Source organism: Juglans microcarpa x Juglans regia, chromosome 2S (genome assembly GCF_004785595.1).
Source record: "Juglans microcarpa x Juglans regia isolate MS1-56 chromosome 2S, Jm3101_v1.0, whole genome shotgun sequence".
NCBI lineage: Eukaryota > Viridiplantae > Streptophyta > Magnoliopsida > Fagales > Juglandaceae > Juglans > Juglans microcarpa x Juglans regia.
The window spans coordinates 18,675,937-18,695,416 of record NC_054597.1 but is presented as its reverse complement, the minus strand read 5'-3'; the positions used below and the strand labels follow the sequence as shown (position 1 = coordinate 18,695,416).

Genomic DNA, 19,480 nt, shown 5'->3' with positions numbered 1-19,480 from the left:
AGAAATTTCTAGTTTTTTTTTATTTTATAAATCAAAGACAGACATAAATAAATTCTTTATAAATAGGAGACATAAATCAAATGGAGAAAAAATCTTTTCTACTCCAACCACATAGAAGAAAATAAATACAAGGGGCAATATAGCAAATTCATTATATATGGCTTTCCTTTCCCAATTTAAGGCACATTTCATGTTTATACCATATATACCTGACTTCTGCTGCTCTAATAATTTTATAAACCTAAGAGAAATAAATAAATAAAACTGAAGTAAAGTTGACCAAAACATTAAATGGAGAAAACATTTTTCTTCCTTTCTCAGCACTCAGAATTAAATACAATTGCAACAAGTTGTGGGGACAACATACATATATCTTTCCTCTTTTTAGTTTCCTCCCCAATTCAGGCAGATAATGTCATAAGCACAAACATGAGTAAGTTCTGCTAGATTAACTATTGACTTCTCCCCAATTACTGTACCAAATTAATATTACAAACGACTACCATTTATCCAATATTGCTCAGAGATATTCTTTACAATGTAGGGGGTCGAGGAAACTTCACGGGTCAATGCTTACAAGTAGTCAGATAGATCTGCTTGGTTCTCCAAATCCCATACAACAACTTTTCCATCCAGTCCTGTGATTTTGAGGCATCAGGATTAACATTAACGAAAAGGCACCTTTCTCAATCGGCAATGAGGTTGATATATATGTTTGAATGAAAATTTTGTAAAAGTTCTATTTTCCTTCTCACAAACCTGAGGTGCTGAAGCGCATTACCATAGAGATCCCAGGCTGTCTAAGCGGCACAATGCAACTACAGTTCCAAGACAATGTTGTGTCATGCATTCACTCAATAATAATTAATAGGGGTAAAGGTTGCCCTTTCCACTTGCTTATTGTTATCCACTCCATTTTGTAGGTATACGGGACTTTTTTTTTTTATGCAAGGAAACCCGGAAACCGTGCAAACGCAACATGTCTTTAACCCGGTTAAACCTTAGATCCGTGTAACGCATCCCCATTGTACGGATCAGGTAAATCATTGGTTTTTCACCGATGGGACATGGCCCTAAAGGTTGTTTGCCCCCAAGTGTTCAAACCTTAGACCTAGAGGAAGCATGCCACCAAGAGCAAAGCCCTTACTACTTGAGCCAACCCCTAGGTGTTTGGTATATAAGACTTATAAAATGAAAAAAAGAGTGGATAACACAAATTCAAGGTGGAAGGAGGGCTACTCTTGGGAATTTAAAGAAATATGCTCAACAGACAAGGAAACCAAAAAAGTAGGACCAACAAAGTAGTTTTGAATTGACTATATACTTTATGCAGTTGTCATGAACTCCTCCTCTTGATCTTGAAGGTTCAACAGCATCGGTGCTCACTCCATGCTTTGATTGCCCATATAGTTTCCCAAATGCTTCAGAAAACTGGTGAAGAAACATAAAATCGTTATGACATTCTCAAAACAAAAATAATCTCTTGTTAGCTCAGAACATGAAAATAAAAGGGCGACATATGGCATACGAATGCTAAAACTTCTTTTTTTTTTTATAAGTGATAATTCTTCATTAAGAAGCCCAAACAAGTACATAGGGCATATACAAACTAAGTGTCTATCTAGAAGACAAAGATATAATAAACTCATGTAGATTTTGCCCATTAAAATCTATGGCAGCAGTCCAGGATAAGAGTTTTTATTAAAAAAAAATAGTTCTGAGCTTCTCCAATATCTCTATGCAATCTTCAAAGTTTCTGTCATTCCTTTTCTTCCAAATGCACTACGAGTCAAGTAGGAACCATCTTCCACACAGCTGCAATTCATGGATTGCCACCTAACCCTCTCAAGTCCAAAACTCCTATTGGCATGACCCAAATCAATCCAACTGTAAAATTCATTCCACATTGCACTCACAATCTCTTAATGAAGTAGAAGATGATCAACAAACTCCCCACTCCTCTTACACATACAACATCAATCAATCCGCAATGTCTCTTAAAATTTTCCATGGTGAGAATCTTGCCTAAAGAGGACACATCCAGCAAAATAACGCAGCTCTCAAGGGAACCTTTGTCCAAATATTCTTCCACGGAAATGGATCATAGAAGGTATGAACACTGGCCAGAGAATCTTGCCTTCTCAGTCTAGTAGAATACAATAGACTGAAAAAGTCATGAAACACATCCACCCAATCTCAAGCAACTCTGATGAAACTTATATTCCACTGTAGAAGATCAGCATCAATCTCCAAGTTGATACTGTCTGCTACCGAAACTTCCTTGTAACGAGTAACACTATAAACATTGGAGAAAACATCCTTGAGAATCCTATCACCACACCAAAGATTGTGCCAAAATCTAATCCTGGATCCCTCTCCCGCTTCAAATCTGATATTTTTAGAAAACTGCCCCCAAAATTCCTTATATTCTTCCATAGCCCCTCCCATGAGGCTTCTTTGATAATATGGAACTCTATTCGGCTTCTTTTCACATTCCACAATAAGCTCTGCCTATCACACTGGCTTCCATCATGTTGTCAGAGAGTGAACTAGCTTTGACTAGTCCAAAATCTTCATATATCAATATAAATCCGACTCCGACTCGAACAAGTTGGAGTTGGAGTCGAATCGGAGCTTACACAAGTTGGAGTTGGGAGTTCAGATTTGAACTCCGACTAAGTCGGTGCTCACCCCTATCATTGACTAGTCCTTTTGGAGTATAGATCATGTGGTTTGGGCCTTCCATTGGGGCGTTACAACAATTCATCAGTAGAAGCAAATAACAATATATGTCTCAGATGAGAAAACACATTTGGAGTTCTTCTTCTTTTTTTTTTTTGATAAGATATACATTTGGAATTCTTTTATCAGTAACGATGATTGCACATATAAGAATATAGTTGACAGCCAAAAGGTGAAACCAGACCTTTGTGTCACTGCTTAATGGCCACCAACACACTGCTGCTATAAATTTTGAATTCTTAACCTACCCACATACTTAACTGCAGGTCGACGTTTAAATCTTACTGATTAATAAAAAGGATAAAGTTTAAAACCAGGAGGACAAATCAGCATATCCAAGCTGTTTTACACTTGGAAGCATAATATGTGATACTTCAAACTAAGTGGTCAAGTGATGTATGGGATCCCACATTACTTGGAAAAGAGAAGTTCTTACTCTTTATAGTGTGATTCCAATGGAGCTCCAATTGTACCATTAACTAGTCTTTTTGAAGTATGGCCCAGACATGGCTTGAGGCCCCTTGGAGTGTTACATAACATCTTTCAGTCTTGCAGGTCACCAGTGTGGAACTCAATAGGACTTTCTATTTGTCTCTCAAAGTGATGAAAAGACTGAACTTTCAGATTCTTTAAAGCAGTTATCACGCTATGCTCTAGCACCATGTTAACCAATCAGGTGGCATATCTAGTAAAATTCTTTTTGGTCATCCTCTTCTGAGACCACATGACATCTGTTTCTTTTTCCTCTTCAAAATAATTCATACCTTGTAGCTACTGGGTCAAATTTTTTATAATTGTATCTACAGGGTCATAATTAACTTCAAAGCCTAATTTAATATTATAAAAATATAAATACTCCACAATCATTTCCCGCATTTGGACCATATATTTATATATATGATGAGAGATGAAAGTTGATGATTCCTTGTATGAAAAACTTCATGGAAAAATCCTATTTATCATGAGAGCAGGTGATAGTTTCAGCATGGAAAAGGTTATAGGATTATATCTATTCGCATTAACAAGTTAGCCATGAGTCCATGACCGTACCTGTGAACCATATTTTGATCCTGAAGATGCCATTTTCCTTTCACCGAGAAATCTGACAAAGCTCCTAGGGATACGAAAAAACAGATATCACTTCAATATTTTCTGGAATGAAACTAAAGCCATTAATCAATGTTGCCAGTTACCTTCTTTTTTATTTCCTCTTTTTTAAATCTTTTACATACCGGGAATAGAAAAATTTTGGTATTCCCTAGGTGATTATATTAATGCGTATGGTCATATCTATAAGCCCTTGGCCTTTGGGCAAAATGGCACCTCCATCCCCCTTCCTCCAAAAACACAAGTATGGGTAGTCAGTAAGGTCAGAGTTTGAGTCCCCTTGGGTGCAACAAAGTACCATGAAAAATATCTTCAAACCATTAGAGTTGTTTCTTTCTTCTTATTTTTCTTTGGGGAGGGAGGGTAGGGATATGCCCATTACTCATGGTGAGACCATCCTCAACTTTTTGAAACATCCCTCCTGGGTGACATTTAAAGAACACAATTTTGATTTGCACAGATAGATTATTAACTTTTTTTTTTTTATGACGAGAAGCCCAGGAGACCATGCAATAGTAACCTGTTCTTTTACCCAGTTAAATACCATATTGTTAAATACCAGATGAGTTGTATTTTTAAAATTTCTTAAATACCATATTCCTCTTTCATCTGCCGCAAAAACCATTGGGCTGCAGTCGAACCCCACTCCTACGACCATTCTCTCAGAAACAAATAAAACCTGAAAATTCATAATACATTCATCCTCAATATCCACATTCAAATTCAAGTTAGTGAAGTGACATGAAGAAAATTATTATAATCAATTAAGTTTAAGAAGAGAGGATGCTGACCCACATCACGAAGAGGCAAATCACGGAATGCAACATTTTGAGCCAAAGGGGAAGGTCCAACATCATCGACAAAATAAATCATAGAATTATGACCTGCACGATATCATAAATGAAATATATAAGGAAAACCCATTCTCAATAGGCTTCAATATAGAACAATACCTTCAACCTCTTCAAAGTTCATGCGACTTTCTTTGGCACTTAGAACAGACAGCAGATACCAAAAAGAATGGATTAAGAAATTAGAAAACATCTCAAGTGGCAGCAATGTAAGCACAAAAGACATCTCTTTTTTTAATAAGAGATAAGTATTGATAAAGAGCATCAAAAGGTGATAGCAGGATTCAACTTCAAGAACATATCCTTTCATACAATAGCTGGCTAGAGGCAATTATAATACTAAGAGCCCATAGTGGGCAGTTTGAATTGCTGCTTGTCAATAAATGCATAGGAAAAATCTCTCACCTACATAAGCTAAGGTATTGCCACTTGGAGACCACTTCACCCCAAATGCCCATGAAAGTGAGAGATCAAGCTGAAGAATTTGCTGTTTCAAGAGAAACGGGAAATATAGATGGCCACATACATTTGAAGTTAGAAAAAAAAATGCAAAATATGTTTTAAGGAAAAGACAGGAATCTATCCTCCAACCAAATATATACATGGAGAATAATAAAATCATACCTCTTTTTTTATAGGTAATATGAAGATTTTATTGACAAGTAAATAGGCATAGCCCAAGTAAACAGGAAGTAATAATAAAATCATACTGATGAGCTGTCTTTGTAACCCTCATTAGGAAAGCAATAAAATATAGAACCACGTGTATTGTGCATGGAAATAAAAAAAAGTAGGGTTGATACTGATTAGCATGGTTTCAAGTTTCAAGGATAAAAATTTTGGGCATTCCAAAAACCAGAACCATGACCATTTTGTTCATGAACCTAAAATTTCAGATATTAACAACCCTTGAAAGTTGAAAGTAAAGTAAAGCGGACCAAGGGTAGATGCTCTTCAAAACTTGGAGAAAATTCACAACTTCAAAACCTATATTACCTTTAACACTTGCATATTGGTCTAAGGTTCTCTAATTTATTCAAACCCAACATTGAATGATGGTGGCATTCAAACAAAGGGTGGGTATGTATTATAAACCTCAAAAACATTTGCTTCTTTGAATATATAATTTACCATTAGCATATTATTACTTAAAGAGCTTTACTCCCAAGCTGTTACTGCAAAAGTATATGTCAGCCCCAGAAACAAATGTACATTTAATAACTTTCCCACACAACACAGTTCAATACTATGAGGGAACAGATGAGATCTTTAACCTCCCCAAATTTTGAATCTGAAGAAGGTCCTGTTCTTGAATCCCTGAATCATTTTCCATTGAGACAACAAAAAATGTTAATTGCATGTCATAACAAAATTGAGTAAATTACAAAAGCTGATAACACTCGGCAATTATATTTGACATACTTTGTGTCAACGCCTTTAATAAATGTGGAAAATACTCTGCATTTTCCATCTGTGGATGTCGTTGCAAGAAGAATCTGTACTTATAAGCACAAATAAATCCTCACAGTAAATGGCTGCTGTCATGTTTGTAATGAATTTTAACAATTTCACTATTTAAATGATAAAGTGATAAAAAAAGAAAAAACATAGTGCTGTCCAAAATTTAGAAAAAAAAAAAATAAGGGTTGAATTTCTTGACCAACGTGCCCAAAAAAGGTTTGAATTAGCTCATCAAATTAGCCCACCATAAAATTTGCAAGTGCGAGTGCATGGTTCAAACAAAAGAGATTTTGGCCTAATAATGACGAGCTGGCACTTAAAATACGCTAGTCCCACTCCTACTTCAACTAGTGTCTCTGTTAACAGGATGATGAAGATCCTAAAGAAACGAAATGTTAATTAGATATATGCAGAGATAAAGATAGCCACATGACAAGGCGACACCATCAAAACTCTTCATCTCCAGCATTGCATTGAATCCTTGTGTAACTCAACAGTGTTTAACAAGGTGCAGAATTCTGACACTAACATCCTCACAAAATCTAAATATTTTGGCCTCATGACAAGTTGGTCACATGCCTGACTCCCAGTTTCAGAGCAAGACTTAATAAAATTAGAAACACTTACAGACATTTTGATGAACAAGTTTTGACTAACATGCTCAGAATGTTTTATAACAAGGTTTGTTTTGCAGGTATGTTTTATAAAAAGAAATTGACACATGCAAGCAACTAGTTTAAACGTACAAAAAAAATACAAGAAAAAATTATAAATTGCTCACATTATTTGGATGCCAAGCAACACCAGTCACAGAAGAATCATGTCTTTTCCTGATTAGTTTACTGACCCACCTGGATAAAAAGTGTACCACATAAGAATTAACAAAAGATGATATTCAACCTTTTCTTTATAAGTAAAATAAGAACTTTTATTAATAAGAATGAAATAGGCGAAAGAAATGAAACACATGTACACAGGGAGTATACAAAGGAAACACCTAAATACATTTTAGGAACGTGAAAACAAAAACAGAAAATCATGAACAATAGTTCCATTGAGCACTATGGCAGAAAACCAAAGCAATAAGGTGTGCAAAAAAAAGTTCCTCCAATGTGCACTCCTTTCCTACAAAACACCGATCATTCCTTTCCATCCAGATACACCACATTAAGGCACATAGGGACCATCCTCCAAATCGCAGCCACCTGAGAACAACCGTGAAGACCGTTCCAGCTAGCTAATAGATCCACCACCAAAAGCATTGCCCAAGCCATGCCAGTTCTACTCAAGGAAAGCTGCCTCAAAGGGATGATCTTCGCACCACACATCATGCCAAAATCTAGACTCATCGCCCACCGTAGATCTGAGAAATTTAGAAAAACTCCCCTGCCCCTTATATTTTTCCACACCACACGTTCTTGATTTAAGATAATAAAAATTTTTCGAATGGTTGACTAGTTCTTGATGCTTGATTTTTGCAAGAATTATTTTTGCTTCCCATAAGAACTTTAAACAAAAGGAAACAGAATTAACAACAATAGTATGACATATCATAATGACTATTACTAACATGTCAATCAATTTTATGATATTCTCATGAAATCAAGTTACAAACAGCCTTGGATTATCTATACAGCTACGATTTCTAATAGATTCTTCATCAACAAATCAAATCAAGATCATGATTGGTTATCAGAGATTTGCTGATGCCCAACTTAAACTTAGGTGGAGTAAACATTATTCAAAGCAGGTTCAAACCTAAGTTTGGAAGCTTTAGTTTAAGCACTATACTAGACAAACCTGGAACAAACTGGATTGATACAATCCACTATAACTATAGCCCAAAAACGAGCAAGTACGTGAAGCATAATAATGAATAATTGTACATCAGTAATTTCATGTATAGGTGAACCCAGGTAAATATCAAGGAAAAGAAATCAACTAAGCACAGGGAAGTGAAAAGAAGCAAGGCAACAGGCTAATTACCAGTTATTCTCTTGCTCATAGTAGCATATACAAACAGTTTTAGCCCCACTTCCAACAGCAAACTTGTTTTCTGGGATAAAGAAAAAGATGAATCAAGCATCATTATGTGATATTGCAAGAGTAACAGATTCAATACGTATACGTGCAAGCTTCTGTGAGGGACATGAAAAGGTTTTTTCTATTGCTTGTTTTGAAAAGCAGCAGGTCCATGTGTGCTCATATATGTTTCATGAAGCAGGTTATCTCACACATGCAGGTCTACTGCAAAACCATAAGGGGATTATAACAATAACTGCACGAAACAATGCTAGCAAAAACACAAACAAGATATTACATGCCATTTGGCATCCAGCAATCATGCATGGATCTGAGTTGTGAAACTGAATGCAGTTATATTCGTATCCATCCATATGTTGAATTAAGCCTACACTGATCAGAGCATGCACAGATAATTATTGCATATACCTTTTATTTATAGATTGTGAGTATCATGGGTATTAACTTCAGACCCATACATCATTATTTAAATCTTTTTTCTGGACAAGTACAAATCCAAGAATATCATCCAACTCTGAATTTTTCAATGAGATGTCTTCTGTCTTCTGAAATAGTAATTAGCCTGCTTCTAGCCTTCATTAAGAATAGGAAAAACTACTGATAAAATAATTAAGAATAGGAAAAACCTCCAAGCCCCTATAAAGAAAACCATTTAAAGGTGACTTATTTGTCTTTTCTCTGTTCAGTACAAATCAAGCTTGATATTAATGAGTCATTAATTATTACAAACATACAAAGATACTGTAGCCACTGAACATTTTTTAGCCTTCCAGACAAAAATAAGCAAATTCTAAATCTACTATCCAGCCAACATTCAATCAATTTGACATAACACAGGTAGTAAGGCTGATAATTTTTACTCTCCTTGGTCTGGCACTCCCTTTCATTGAGATTGGGCATATAATTTTTACTCTCCTTGGTCTGGCACTCACTACATAACACAGGTAGTTTGGGGAGTGAGATGAGATGAGAATTTTGTGAATACTAATAAGATAGTTTGTGAATAGTAGTAAGATAATTTGAGTTGAGTATTTTTTGGATTTTGGGAAAGGAGAGAAAAAAAGTTGAATAAAAAATATTATAAAGTTAAAATATTGTAATAATATTATTTTTGTTTGGGGATTTGAAAAAGTTGGAATTGTTTTTTATTTGTTATTTGAAAGTTTGAAAAAATTGTAACGATTAGTTTGAAAATCTTGTATTTGAATTATATTTGGGAATAAGATAGGCTGAGATGAAATGAGATCAGATGAGAATTTTGTGTCTGATCTAGAGCCCCAAACCTGCCCATTTTTTATCAGTAGTAAGAGTATTAAGACTAAAAAAATACAACAAACAGCAGTGCTCAAATGGTAAAGTAATTAGTAATATAAAAGATGAAGGATGAATGAAAGAAGAAGTGGGAAAAAAAGTGTTCCAAGACCTTTTGGACTCCACTGGACACAGAGTGCAGCACGATTTAGCCGAAGGATAACAAGGGTTGGTACCCATTCCGATCCTTCTAGATTCCACACATATCTAAAGAGATCAAAGATTAGAAAGCAGGTCTAATAATGAACTAATTTAATTAAAAAGTAAATTGACGAGATGTGTGTGCTGAGAGAGAGAGTAATGCCAAAATTTACTCACTCTAGATACAAATAACAAATATCTACATCCGTATAGGAACTTACGAATTCCGATCATGAGATGCAGTAACTATCCTGTTGGACCTTGCACTCCAGTCTATCCCAGAAACAATTTGGTCATGCTGTTTCAGACAGGATGGCAAATTTTTTAAGACTACTTCCACAAATGTATTCATCAAAATAAAGTATGATAAAAACCTGACAATGAAGAGATTTATCGATATGCAATTAGTTTCATGCCATACCTTCTGTATCTGACTACACATGAATGTATGTTTATGCAGAATGGTTCATCCAAGGAAACTAAATACCAACCTTATGAACCATGAGGCTGTGCTATGCTCAGAGATGATAGAGCACAAGAAATTGATATTAAGCAAAAAACAGCAAAACAGAAGGTAGTTTCTGTATAATCTAAGAAAAATGGTTTCTTAATTACTTCAAGCAAGAAGATTAAGAGTGAACAACTGGTATAGAATATGTCTGACCTCCATTTGAAAATTGGAATGCATCAAAAGTGTACATGAATGTTTGTGCAATACAAGAATTGTTAAATAAATCCTTATTGTCCAACTAATAAGAAGCGAGAAAAGGAATTAAAATATTTCAATTGTCAAGAAAAATCAAACTACAAAGGGATGGGGAAAGGAGTATATGTGTATCAAATCTACAATAATGAAATTTACATCTTTCTACACACTCATAGAGTTGCTTTTGTAGATTTGATATAATTAGCAGGTGTTAGATTATGGAAAGTTCGTCATAAAGCTTGTTCTTTATGCCACTACTAAAATATCTCAATTCAAGACACAAATATCTCCTCCTAGCATTCATAACAATCACTTACAGTGAAGCATGATAGCAGTGAACTCTCTGCAACATAAATAATGTAGAACAGCTATTTCTATTGACTCTGAAGTTTTTAACCATGTACCTTTTGAAGAACATGAACCTTTTCCCACTTGTCTTGGGACAGTCTATAGATATGAACTTCATTATTGTTGGGACAAAATGCAACCACTACAAAAAGGGAAAAAATGCATAAATAACATTAACAATAAGCCTCGTTTGGTTACACAGATGAGATGAGATGAGATGAGACATTTGTGAATAGTAGTGAGATAATTTGCAAATAGTAGTGAAATGATTTGAGTTAAGATTTTTATGGAGTTTTGAGAAAGGAGAGAGAAAAACTTGAATAAAAAAATTATAAAGTTAAAAGAGGGTTAGAATATAATTTTTTAAGATTATTTTTGTTTTGATATTTGAAAAAATTGAATTGTTTTTTGTATTTTGTTTGGAAGTTTGAGAAAGTTGTAATGATTAGATGAAAAATTTGAAAAATTGAAAATCTAAAATTGAAAAATGTTTATGTTTGAATGTTGAGATGAGATGAGATGAGATGATATGAGATGAGATGAGATGGTTTGAAAGGTTCGCGAAACCAAATCAGGCCCAAATATATATATTACAACAATTTAAAAACAGACTCAAGCAATGAAAATTCCATTCCAGGGATTTTTCTACAATAATAACTCTACTGTGATTTCTTCAACCACCATCCAATTGTAGCCAATGAATGTGTAATACCCCGGTGTGTGTATAGGAGGGTGGTGAACTATGGAAGGGGCCCAAATTACATGGGAGGGAAACGTTTTTACTCTTTATAATGATTCCAAAAGGGCCCTAATTGTAAACTTGATTGATCCTTTTGGAGTATGGGCCTAATGTGATTTAGGCATCCATTGGGTCGTTACAAATAGTATCATAGACAATGCCCAGCCATAAATGTGGGATTGAGCCGTGTCACCTATGATGGAATGGCCTGACAAGGATGTAGGGATTTTAATGAGGGAAGAGAAGATTGAGAGCGGCCAATGGATGAGCATAGAAGTTTATTTTTCAATATTTTACTCCATTGGTCGATTGTAATTGATTTTAATGGCTTGTCTTTTCATGACTTCCTTGTATCGCTAAACTAGTAGGCATAGGTGACGCTCTTGTATATGTTCCGTATACTCGGGCCTTTGTCTATTTTATGCTCAATAATATTTTTTTTACCAATCAAAAAAAAAAAAAAAAAATTTGAGGAAAGATCGTAATACCCTAGATTGTGTATAGGAAGGTGGTGGGATTCCACATTGGTTAGAAGGGAGAAGTTCTTACTCTTTATCATGATTTCAGGGGGCTCCAATTGTTACATTGACTAGCCCTTTTAGAGTATGGACCAAAATTTGGCTTGAACTTTCCTTGGATCATTATAGATCATGAATAAATTTTGGTGAATTTACATAATAAACACCAGTTGCTAAAAGCAGGAAAACAATAAACTACTAAGATGAAATCTCGTATATTATTAGAGAAAAAAACAATCGAACAAGGAGCAGATAGTGCCTTTTCACTCGCTCTCTCACTCCTTCGTCAATGCAGAACTAGCTCAGGAAGCCCAAGTGGTACACATGAAGGGATCAGTCACAAGAATTTTCGAAAACCAAACAAAGATTTAAAGCTACACATATCGACAAACTCTAGTAAGCTTGCTAATTCTATTTAATTTATTTACCATTGAATATAATATTACCACCACATCCATCATTTTCTTCCCCTCCTCGAGAAATACAAAAAAAAAAATACTAACAATTCAACCAACAAGGACTAAAAAATTAAAAATGTGATTCCAAATATGCTAAGCGCACAGTATATGGTAGAGGAATATCATTACATAGCAGATTAAAATGTTGTTCGTCCCCAAATCAAATAAACAAAATAATCACTCAATTTCAAGCCGTCAACAATAATTTAGCCAAGCCATGTTGTCACGGGTGCAGTGGGCAAGGCTTGAAGAGGGTGACTGGAAGAGAGAAATGCAATCTGTGTAGCAGATGAATAACGGAATTAACAGATTGGGAATAACAGAAATAACGAAATGAAGTTCTTGAGTGAAACGACGCGTTTTGGTCTGTTGTTAGGAATAAGTGAAACGGCGCATTTTGTCATTGTAGCATTTTATACGCGTTTAGCTCTTTGTAGTTTGCGTTTTGAATATTAGAGGATTGTACTGTTTTTCTTCTTCATGACTGCTATAAAAGCAGAAGTAATCATGTAATTGGTATTGAGAATTTAGTGAACTCATTTTCTGGGGGTTGGGAATCCCTCGAAGATTCTTTGCAAGATTCGCCATGGAATCTTGATCATTCTTTGTGTGATTCTGAGTGTTGTTTGTTTTTTGCTTTCCTCTGTGTGATTCTGAGTGATTAACAATGAGGATCTAGAAAGAACCTTACAAGTGGTATCAGTAGTAGTCGATCTTGGGGGAGTTATGATGGCGGAGGGTACTCGTGCCGCCATGAAAGGTCAGCAAGAAGGTTATCAAAAACAACAAGATCTGGTTCAGAAGCAATTGGAGAACCATCAGCAAGCCATCCATGGTATGGCAGAAAGGTTAGAACAATTTTCTGACATGTTACGTTCCTTAGTTGAAACTGTTAATGAAAACTCTCGTCGTGATAGAGAGGTTTCTAATGAGCATAGAGGTCAGGAGGATAGGCCTGTGTTTCAAAGGAATTTTCGATTAGATTTTCCTAGATTTGCTGGTATTGATCCTGCGGGTTGGGTCTTTAAGGCCAACCAGTAGTTTGATTTTTATCAAGTACCTTTCCATCAAAAATTAATGGTGGCTTCACACCATATGGAGAGAGAAGCATTGGTGTGGTATCAAGATGCTTTAGACTCGGGGCAGTTCAATTCTTGGGAATCTTTAGTGGTGGCAATGCAAGTCAGATTTGGACCATCTACTTATGATGATCCAATGGAAGCATTAACCAGACTAAAACAAACGACTTCTGTTAGTTTGTATAAATCTCAGTTCGAAGTCTTGTCAAATAGGTTGAAAGGCTTGTCTAAAAAACATAAGCTGAGCTGCTTTGTTAGTGGATTGAAAGACGAGATAAGGTTGCCTGTAAAGATGTTTAATCCACTGGATCTTGGAGCTGCTTTTGGTTTAGCCAAGATGCAGGAGGAGTATGTATAATCCTCGAGGAAACCTTGGAAACAAGTGGGGCATTATAGTGATAAGTGGCCTATTGACCATGGGGGTGATTTAACTATTAAGGGACAGAAAAGTATGGTTCTTGTAAGGAAAATTACTTCTGCTCAAATGGATGAAAAAAGGAAAAAGGCATTTGTTATCATTGTGATGAAAAATGGAGTCCTAACCATATTTGCAAGTCCTCAAAAGTGTATTTTTTGCATGGAGAAACTAGCGTTGAGCATGAAGTGGTTGACAGTAGTGAAGGAGAATTGTTGCCTACATCTGAAGAACAGGGGAAGAAGGGCATTGAAGAGCTTGAGGTCTCATTACATGCTATCTCAGGTTGCATTCATAGTAATGCTATGAAGTTACTGGGGAAGATTGGCTCAATGTCTGTTGAAATTCTTGTAGATTCAAGATCCACTCATAACTTCCTAGATCCATTAGTAGTGGAATCTGCAAAAGTGAAGGTGATAGAGGATGGTGGTTTGCAAGTTAGGATGGCAAATGGAACTCAAATATTCAATCAGGGTAAAGGTGAAGAGCTGATTAGTATTCAAGGTACTAAATTCATAATTCCATTTCATGTCCTCACTCTTGGGGGCTGTGACATTGTGTTAGGAGTTCAGTGGCTGAAGACCTTGGGTCCCATTCAATGGGATTTCACTAATATGTCTATGCAGTTTGGAGTTAAGGGCAGGAAGTTGTCATTACAAGGTATTAATTCTAATGTGACAGAATGGGAAGCTCGAGCTAATATGTTGAAGTCTTCTTTTGTTAGGAAGCAAGGGTGGTTATTGCAATTGGTGACAGTTGAACCAAGGCTGGAAAATGTTGAGTTACAAGCTGAAGTAGAGGAAGTGTTGCAACAATTTGGGGCAGTATTTGAGGAACCAGATTCTATTAAAGGAAGGCACTGTACCAATTTCAGTGAGGCCTTATCGATATCCTCACTACCTGAAATCAGAGATAGAGAAAATTGTGCAAGACTTGTTGAAGAATGGGGTTATAAGACCCAGTCAAAGTCCATTTTCATCTTCTGTTCTGCTTGTTAAAAAAGCTGATAGAACTTGGAGGATGTGCATGGATTATCGAGCACTCAATCAAGCAACTATCAAAGACAAGTTCCCAATTCTAGTCATTGATGAGCTGCTTGATGAACTTTATGGGACAAAAATTTTTTCCAAGCTTGATCTCAAATCAGGCTATCATTAAATAAGGGTCAAGGAAGATGACATACCAAAAACTGCATTTAGAACTCATGAGGGCCACTAGGAGTTCTTGGTAATGCCATTTGGGCTTACCAATGCACCTGCCACTTTTCAGGGTTTGATGAACCATGTGTTCAAGCCTTATCTTCGAAAATTTGTGTTAGTTTTTTTCGATGATATCTTGATTTATAACCAAAACATGGTGGAACACCTTGCACACTTGAGAACAGTATTATCTGTTTTACAACAGCAGCCCTTGTTTGCAAAAAGATCAAAATGCAAGTTTGTAGTTACTGAAGTTGATTATCTGGGCCAAATTATTTCTGGGAAGGGAGTAATGGCAGACCCAACTAAAATTTCTTCCATGCTTGATTGGCCTATACCAAAAATAGTGAAGGCATTAGAGGGTTTTTAGGCCTTACTGGTTACTACAGGAAGTTCATCAAAGGTTATGGATCCATTGCTGCCCCATTAACACTGTTATTGAAGAAGAATTCTTTTGTTTGGTCTATAGAAGCTGAGGAAGCCTTTAATCATTTGAAGGCTGCTGTTGCAAAATCTCCTTTCTTGAAGTTGCCAAATTTTTCTAAAGATTTTACAATTGAGTGTGATACCTCGGGGGTGGGGTTAGGTGCTGTGTTAATGCAGGATAGCCAGCCAATAGCTTTTTTTAGCAAGGCTTTGAAGGGCAAGGCATTGTCCTTGTCAACTTATGAAAAAGAATTCTTAGCACTGGTATGTGCAGTGGGCAAGTGGAGGCCTTATCTGTTGGGTCAGACATTCAAGATCAAAACTGACCAACAAGCACTAAACATTTATTGGAGCAAAAGGTGGCTACTGAGACTCAACATAAGTGGATCTCAAAGCTCATGGGGTATGATTTTACTATCGAGTACAAGAGAGGTAGAGACAACAAAGTTGCTGATGCACTTTCCAGGAAAAAGGAGGAGGAGTCAACCACATTAGCTCTTATTTCATTTCCCACTCCTGTGTGGTTAGAAGAGCTTAAGCAAAGTTATACATTCTCTGCTGATGTTGCTAATCTTTTGGTTGCTTTACAGCAAGGAAAACAAGTCTCTAAGGAATTTTCTCTTCAGCAAGGTCTCATTTTCAGAAAAGGGAAATTGTTGTTAGTTCCCTCATCACCCTTTCATCAAAAGGTGTTGCAGCATATTCATCATAATCCAGAAGCAGGCCATCTTGGGCATCACAAAACTCTGCAGAAGGCTAGATTGGATTTTTATTGGCAAGGAATGATGAAGGACATAAGGAAGTTGGTGAGAGAGTGCCAAATTTGCCAGATGAATAAGCATGAGACTTTGCTGCCAGCAGGGTTACTCCAGCCCTTACCCATTCCTCGGAGTCCTTAGCTGGACATTGCCATGGATTTTATTGAGGGCCTTCCAACCTCAGATGGTATGTCAGTAATTCTAACTGTCGTGGATAGAATAACAAAATTTGGCAATTTCTTTCCAATGGCTCACCCTTATACAACCAGTAGGGTGGCTGGGGTTTTCTTTAAGGGTGTATTCAGACTCCATGGATTACCTAAAACAATCGTGTCTGATAGGAATGTGGTTTTTACCAGTTTCTTTTGGAAGGAGTTGTTCAAAATGCAAGGGACTACTTTGGCTTATAGCTCAGCTTACGATCCTCAATCTGATGGTCCAGCTGCTGAGGCTTTAAATAAGTGTGTAGAAGGATACTTGAGATCCTATGTGGGATCTAAGCCAAAGAGTTGGTGCACGTGGCCTGCAAATGGCAGAATGGTGTTACAACACCACTGTCCATTCCTCTATTGGGTTTTCCCCATTTCAGGCCTTATATGGGTTTCCTCCACCCAAATCGTTGACCTATGTTCCAGGCACTACTGCTAATGCAGCAGTGGATCAACAATTGAAGTCTCGGGATGAGATTTTGTCATTATTAAAGGAGAATGTGAAGAAGGCTCAAGAAAGAATGAAGTTCTTTGCTGATCAAAGCAGATTTGAGAGGGTTTTTGCAGTAGGTGATTGGGATTTTCTCAAGTTGCAACCTTATAGACAAAAATCTATAGCCATGAGACACAACATGAACTTGGCCCAAAGGAATTATGGCCCATTCCAGATCCTCGAGAGGATTGGGGAGGTAGCTTATAAGTTGAATCTGCCTTCCTCCTCAAAAATCCATCCTGTTTTCCATGTCTCCTGTTTAAAGAAGAAACTTGGTGATCAAATTTTTCCATTGTCTACCCTACCTCCAGTTGACAAAGAGGGTAGTATGCAGCCTGAACCAAAAGCAATCTTGGAAAGAAGGGTGAGGAGAGTAGTGAACCATGCCTCCACTGAAGTGTTAGTCAAATGGATAGGGGCTGCCATCAAGGATAGTTCATGGGAATTGCTCTGGGATCTTAGAGCTTCGTATTCTCATTTGGTGGGCATAGTGCTGTAATGTGTCACGGGTGCCTTGTGGGCAAGGCCTTGAAGAGGTAGGGATTGTCATGGGTGCAGTGGGCAAGGCTTGAAGAGGGTGACTAGAAGAGAGAGATGCAATCTGTGTAGCAGATGAATAACGGAATTAACAGATTGGGAATAACAGAAATAATGGAATGAAGTTCTTTAGTGAAACGACGTGTTTTGGTCTGTTGTTAGGAATAAGTGAAACGGCGAATTTTATCATTGTAGCATTTTATACGCGTTTAGCTCTTTGTAGTTTGCATTTTGAATATTAGAGGATTGTACTGTTTTTCTTCTTCATGACTGCTATAAAAGCAGAAGTAATCATGTAATTGGTATCGAGAATTTAGATCTCGTTTGTTTTAAAAGATGAAATGAGATAAAATGAAATGAGTTGAGATTAAAGTTAAAAAATTGAATAAAGTATTGTTAAAATATATTTTTTAATATTATTTTCGTTTTGGGATTTAAAAAAATTGAATTTTTTATTTTATTTTATATTGGAAGTTGAGAAAGTTGTAATGATGAGATGAGATGTTTTTGAAAACAAACGAGGCCTAATGAACTCATTTTTTGGAGGTTGGGAATCCCTCGAAGATTCTCTGCAAGATTCGCTATGGAATCTTGATCATTCTTTGTGTGATTCTGAGTGTTGTTTGTTTGTTGCTTTCCTCTGTGTGATTCTGACTGATTAACAGTGAGGATCTAGAAAGAACCTTACACATGCTCTTGTTTACAAACCCAAAAAAAGCTGGAAATTTTTCTAAGACGTCGCAAATCTTTCCCAAAAATTTATTAGAAACCAATAATAATCCAATCAACTATCAGATCAATTTCTAAATTAAAACTTAGACAGAAACTCATCGACTTTCTCAATAAAAAGAACTCAGTCGAAAACCAGAATAAAACACTGGCCACTTACTAAATTTGCCAAATTATGTATTGCGTAGAACAATTAAACCGAGCAAAACTGCCTAGTCTTAAAAAAAAAATACAAAAACCTAAAGAGATAAATAGTGCACGAAGTAAAGCAACGGATAACCAGAAAGGAAAAAAAAATAAGCAAAGGAAATGGGGGGACGGGACGGGAGGGGGCGGGGGAGGAGAAGAGTTGAAGCAATTACTGGATTGGTCGGGGCTCCAAGCATGGCATGTGATGCACTGAGCGAACTGATGCACAGCGATCGCCGCCATTTTCTCAAAGCGAGTTTATCCTGTTATTGTTTGCTTCTTGTGGATCCGAAATCTGTACGGAAAGGAAATGATCCGAAAGAAAGAATGTGAAAATGTGAACGAAGAGGAAGAGATCTGGCAGATGCAAATCCGATCACAAGAACAGAAGGAACGGGGACATAATAGTACTTTAACCCCGTAGTGACCGACAGGTCGAGGGCACATAAACAAACAAGTAGTACGGTGGCTTAATCATTTTAAAAAAAATAACAACTATTATTAAAAAGTTGATTTTTTAAATGTGAATCTCATATTTTATTTATTTTTTTGAAATAATTACATAATAATTATATAATTTACGATTATAAATATCTTTTCTCTAAACGTTACCTTCTCTTTCCCAATATTTGTTTTCTCATTTTATATTAAAAAATACTCCACAAAGGAATTATACAAAAGTAATCTTACAAACTGACGTGGTTTGATGTGGTCCGTCAGATTATAAAGTTACTTTTATTGTAAAATAAATTTAACTGATCAGATAAAATCACATTACTTTGTGAGAATACTTTTATGTAATTACTTTATGGATGTAGCAATACTCTTTTATATTATACATACATTAACTTATGTACACCATTTTTTTTTTTATTAAAGTCACACCATATTAAAGTTTATTTATATAAAAAACTTAAAATTTTATATAATTAAATGATTTGTGATTAATAGTGAAATAATTTAAGTTAAAATATTTTATAAAATTTTGAGAAATAAGAGAGAAAAAATTATGTTAATGTCG

At 36.0% G+C, this 19,480-nt stretch overlaps 1 protein-coding gene across 2 annotated transcripts; it reads right to left on the bottom strand.

Annotated features, from left to right (window-relative positions):
- Window positions 1-292: 292 nt before the first annotated feature.
- Window positions 293-18,910, bottom strand: LOC121252121 (actin-related protein 2/3 complex subunit 1A-like). 2 transcript variants are annotated; one of them, XM_041151604.1, is made up of 16 exons: window positions 18,633-18,884; window positions 18,431-18,509; window positions 10,767-10,852; window positions 9,878-9,954; window positions 9,628-9,722; window positions 8,148-8,217; window positions 6,943-7,012; window positions 6,123-6,196; window positions 5,975-6,017; window positions 5,106-5,187; window positions 4,645-4,733; window positions 4,443-4,528; window positions 3,793-3,856; window positions 1,325-1,431; window positions 760-818; window positions 293-638 (listed from the first exon to the last, which is right to left on the bottom strand). In XM_041151604.1, coding segments are annotated over exons 2-16 (1,068 nt in total). In that variant the 5' UTR covers window positions 18,432-18,509; window positions 18,633-18,884; the 3' UTR covers window positions 293-573. The 2 variants fall into 2 exon arrangements, with proteins under 2 accessions (XP_041007538.1, XP_041007537.1); XM_041151603.1 differs by lacking the exon at window positions 18,431-18,509 and having other exon boundaries at window positions 18,633-18,910.
- Window positions 18,911-19,480: the final 570 nt, after the last annotated feature.

What these genes read in the sequence shown, in the direction of transcription:
- LOC121252121 (XM_041151603.1), bottom strand. Translation starts at nt 18,702, where the DNA reads ATGGCGGCGATCGCTGTGCATCAGTTCGCTCAGTGCATCACATGCCAT. An exon ending in GCATCTCATGATCGGAATTC is followed by an intron (nt 9,723 to 9,877) that starts GTAAGTTCCTAT and finishes TGATCTCTTTAG; the next exon opens with ATATGTGTGGAATCTAGAAG. An exon ending in TATGAGCAAGAGAATAACTG is followed by an intron (nt 7,013 to 8,147) that starts GTAATTAGCCTG and finishes CTTTTTATCCAG; the next exon opens with GTGGGTCAGTAAACTAATCA.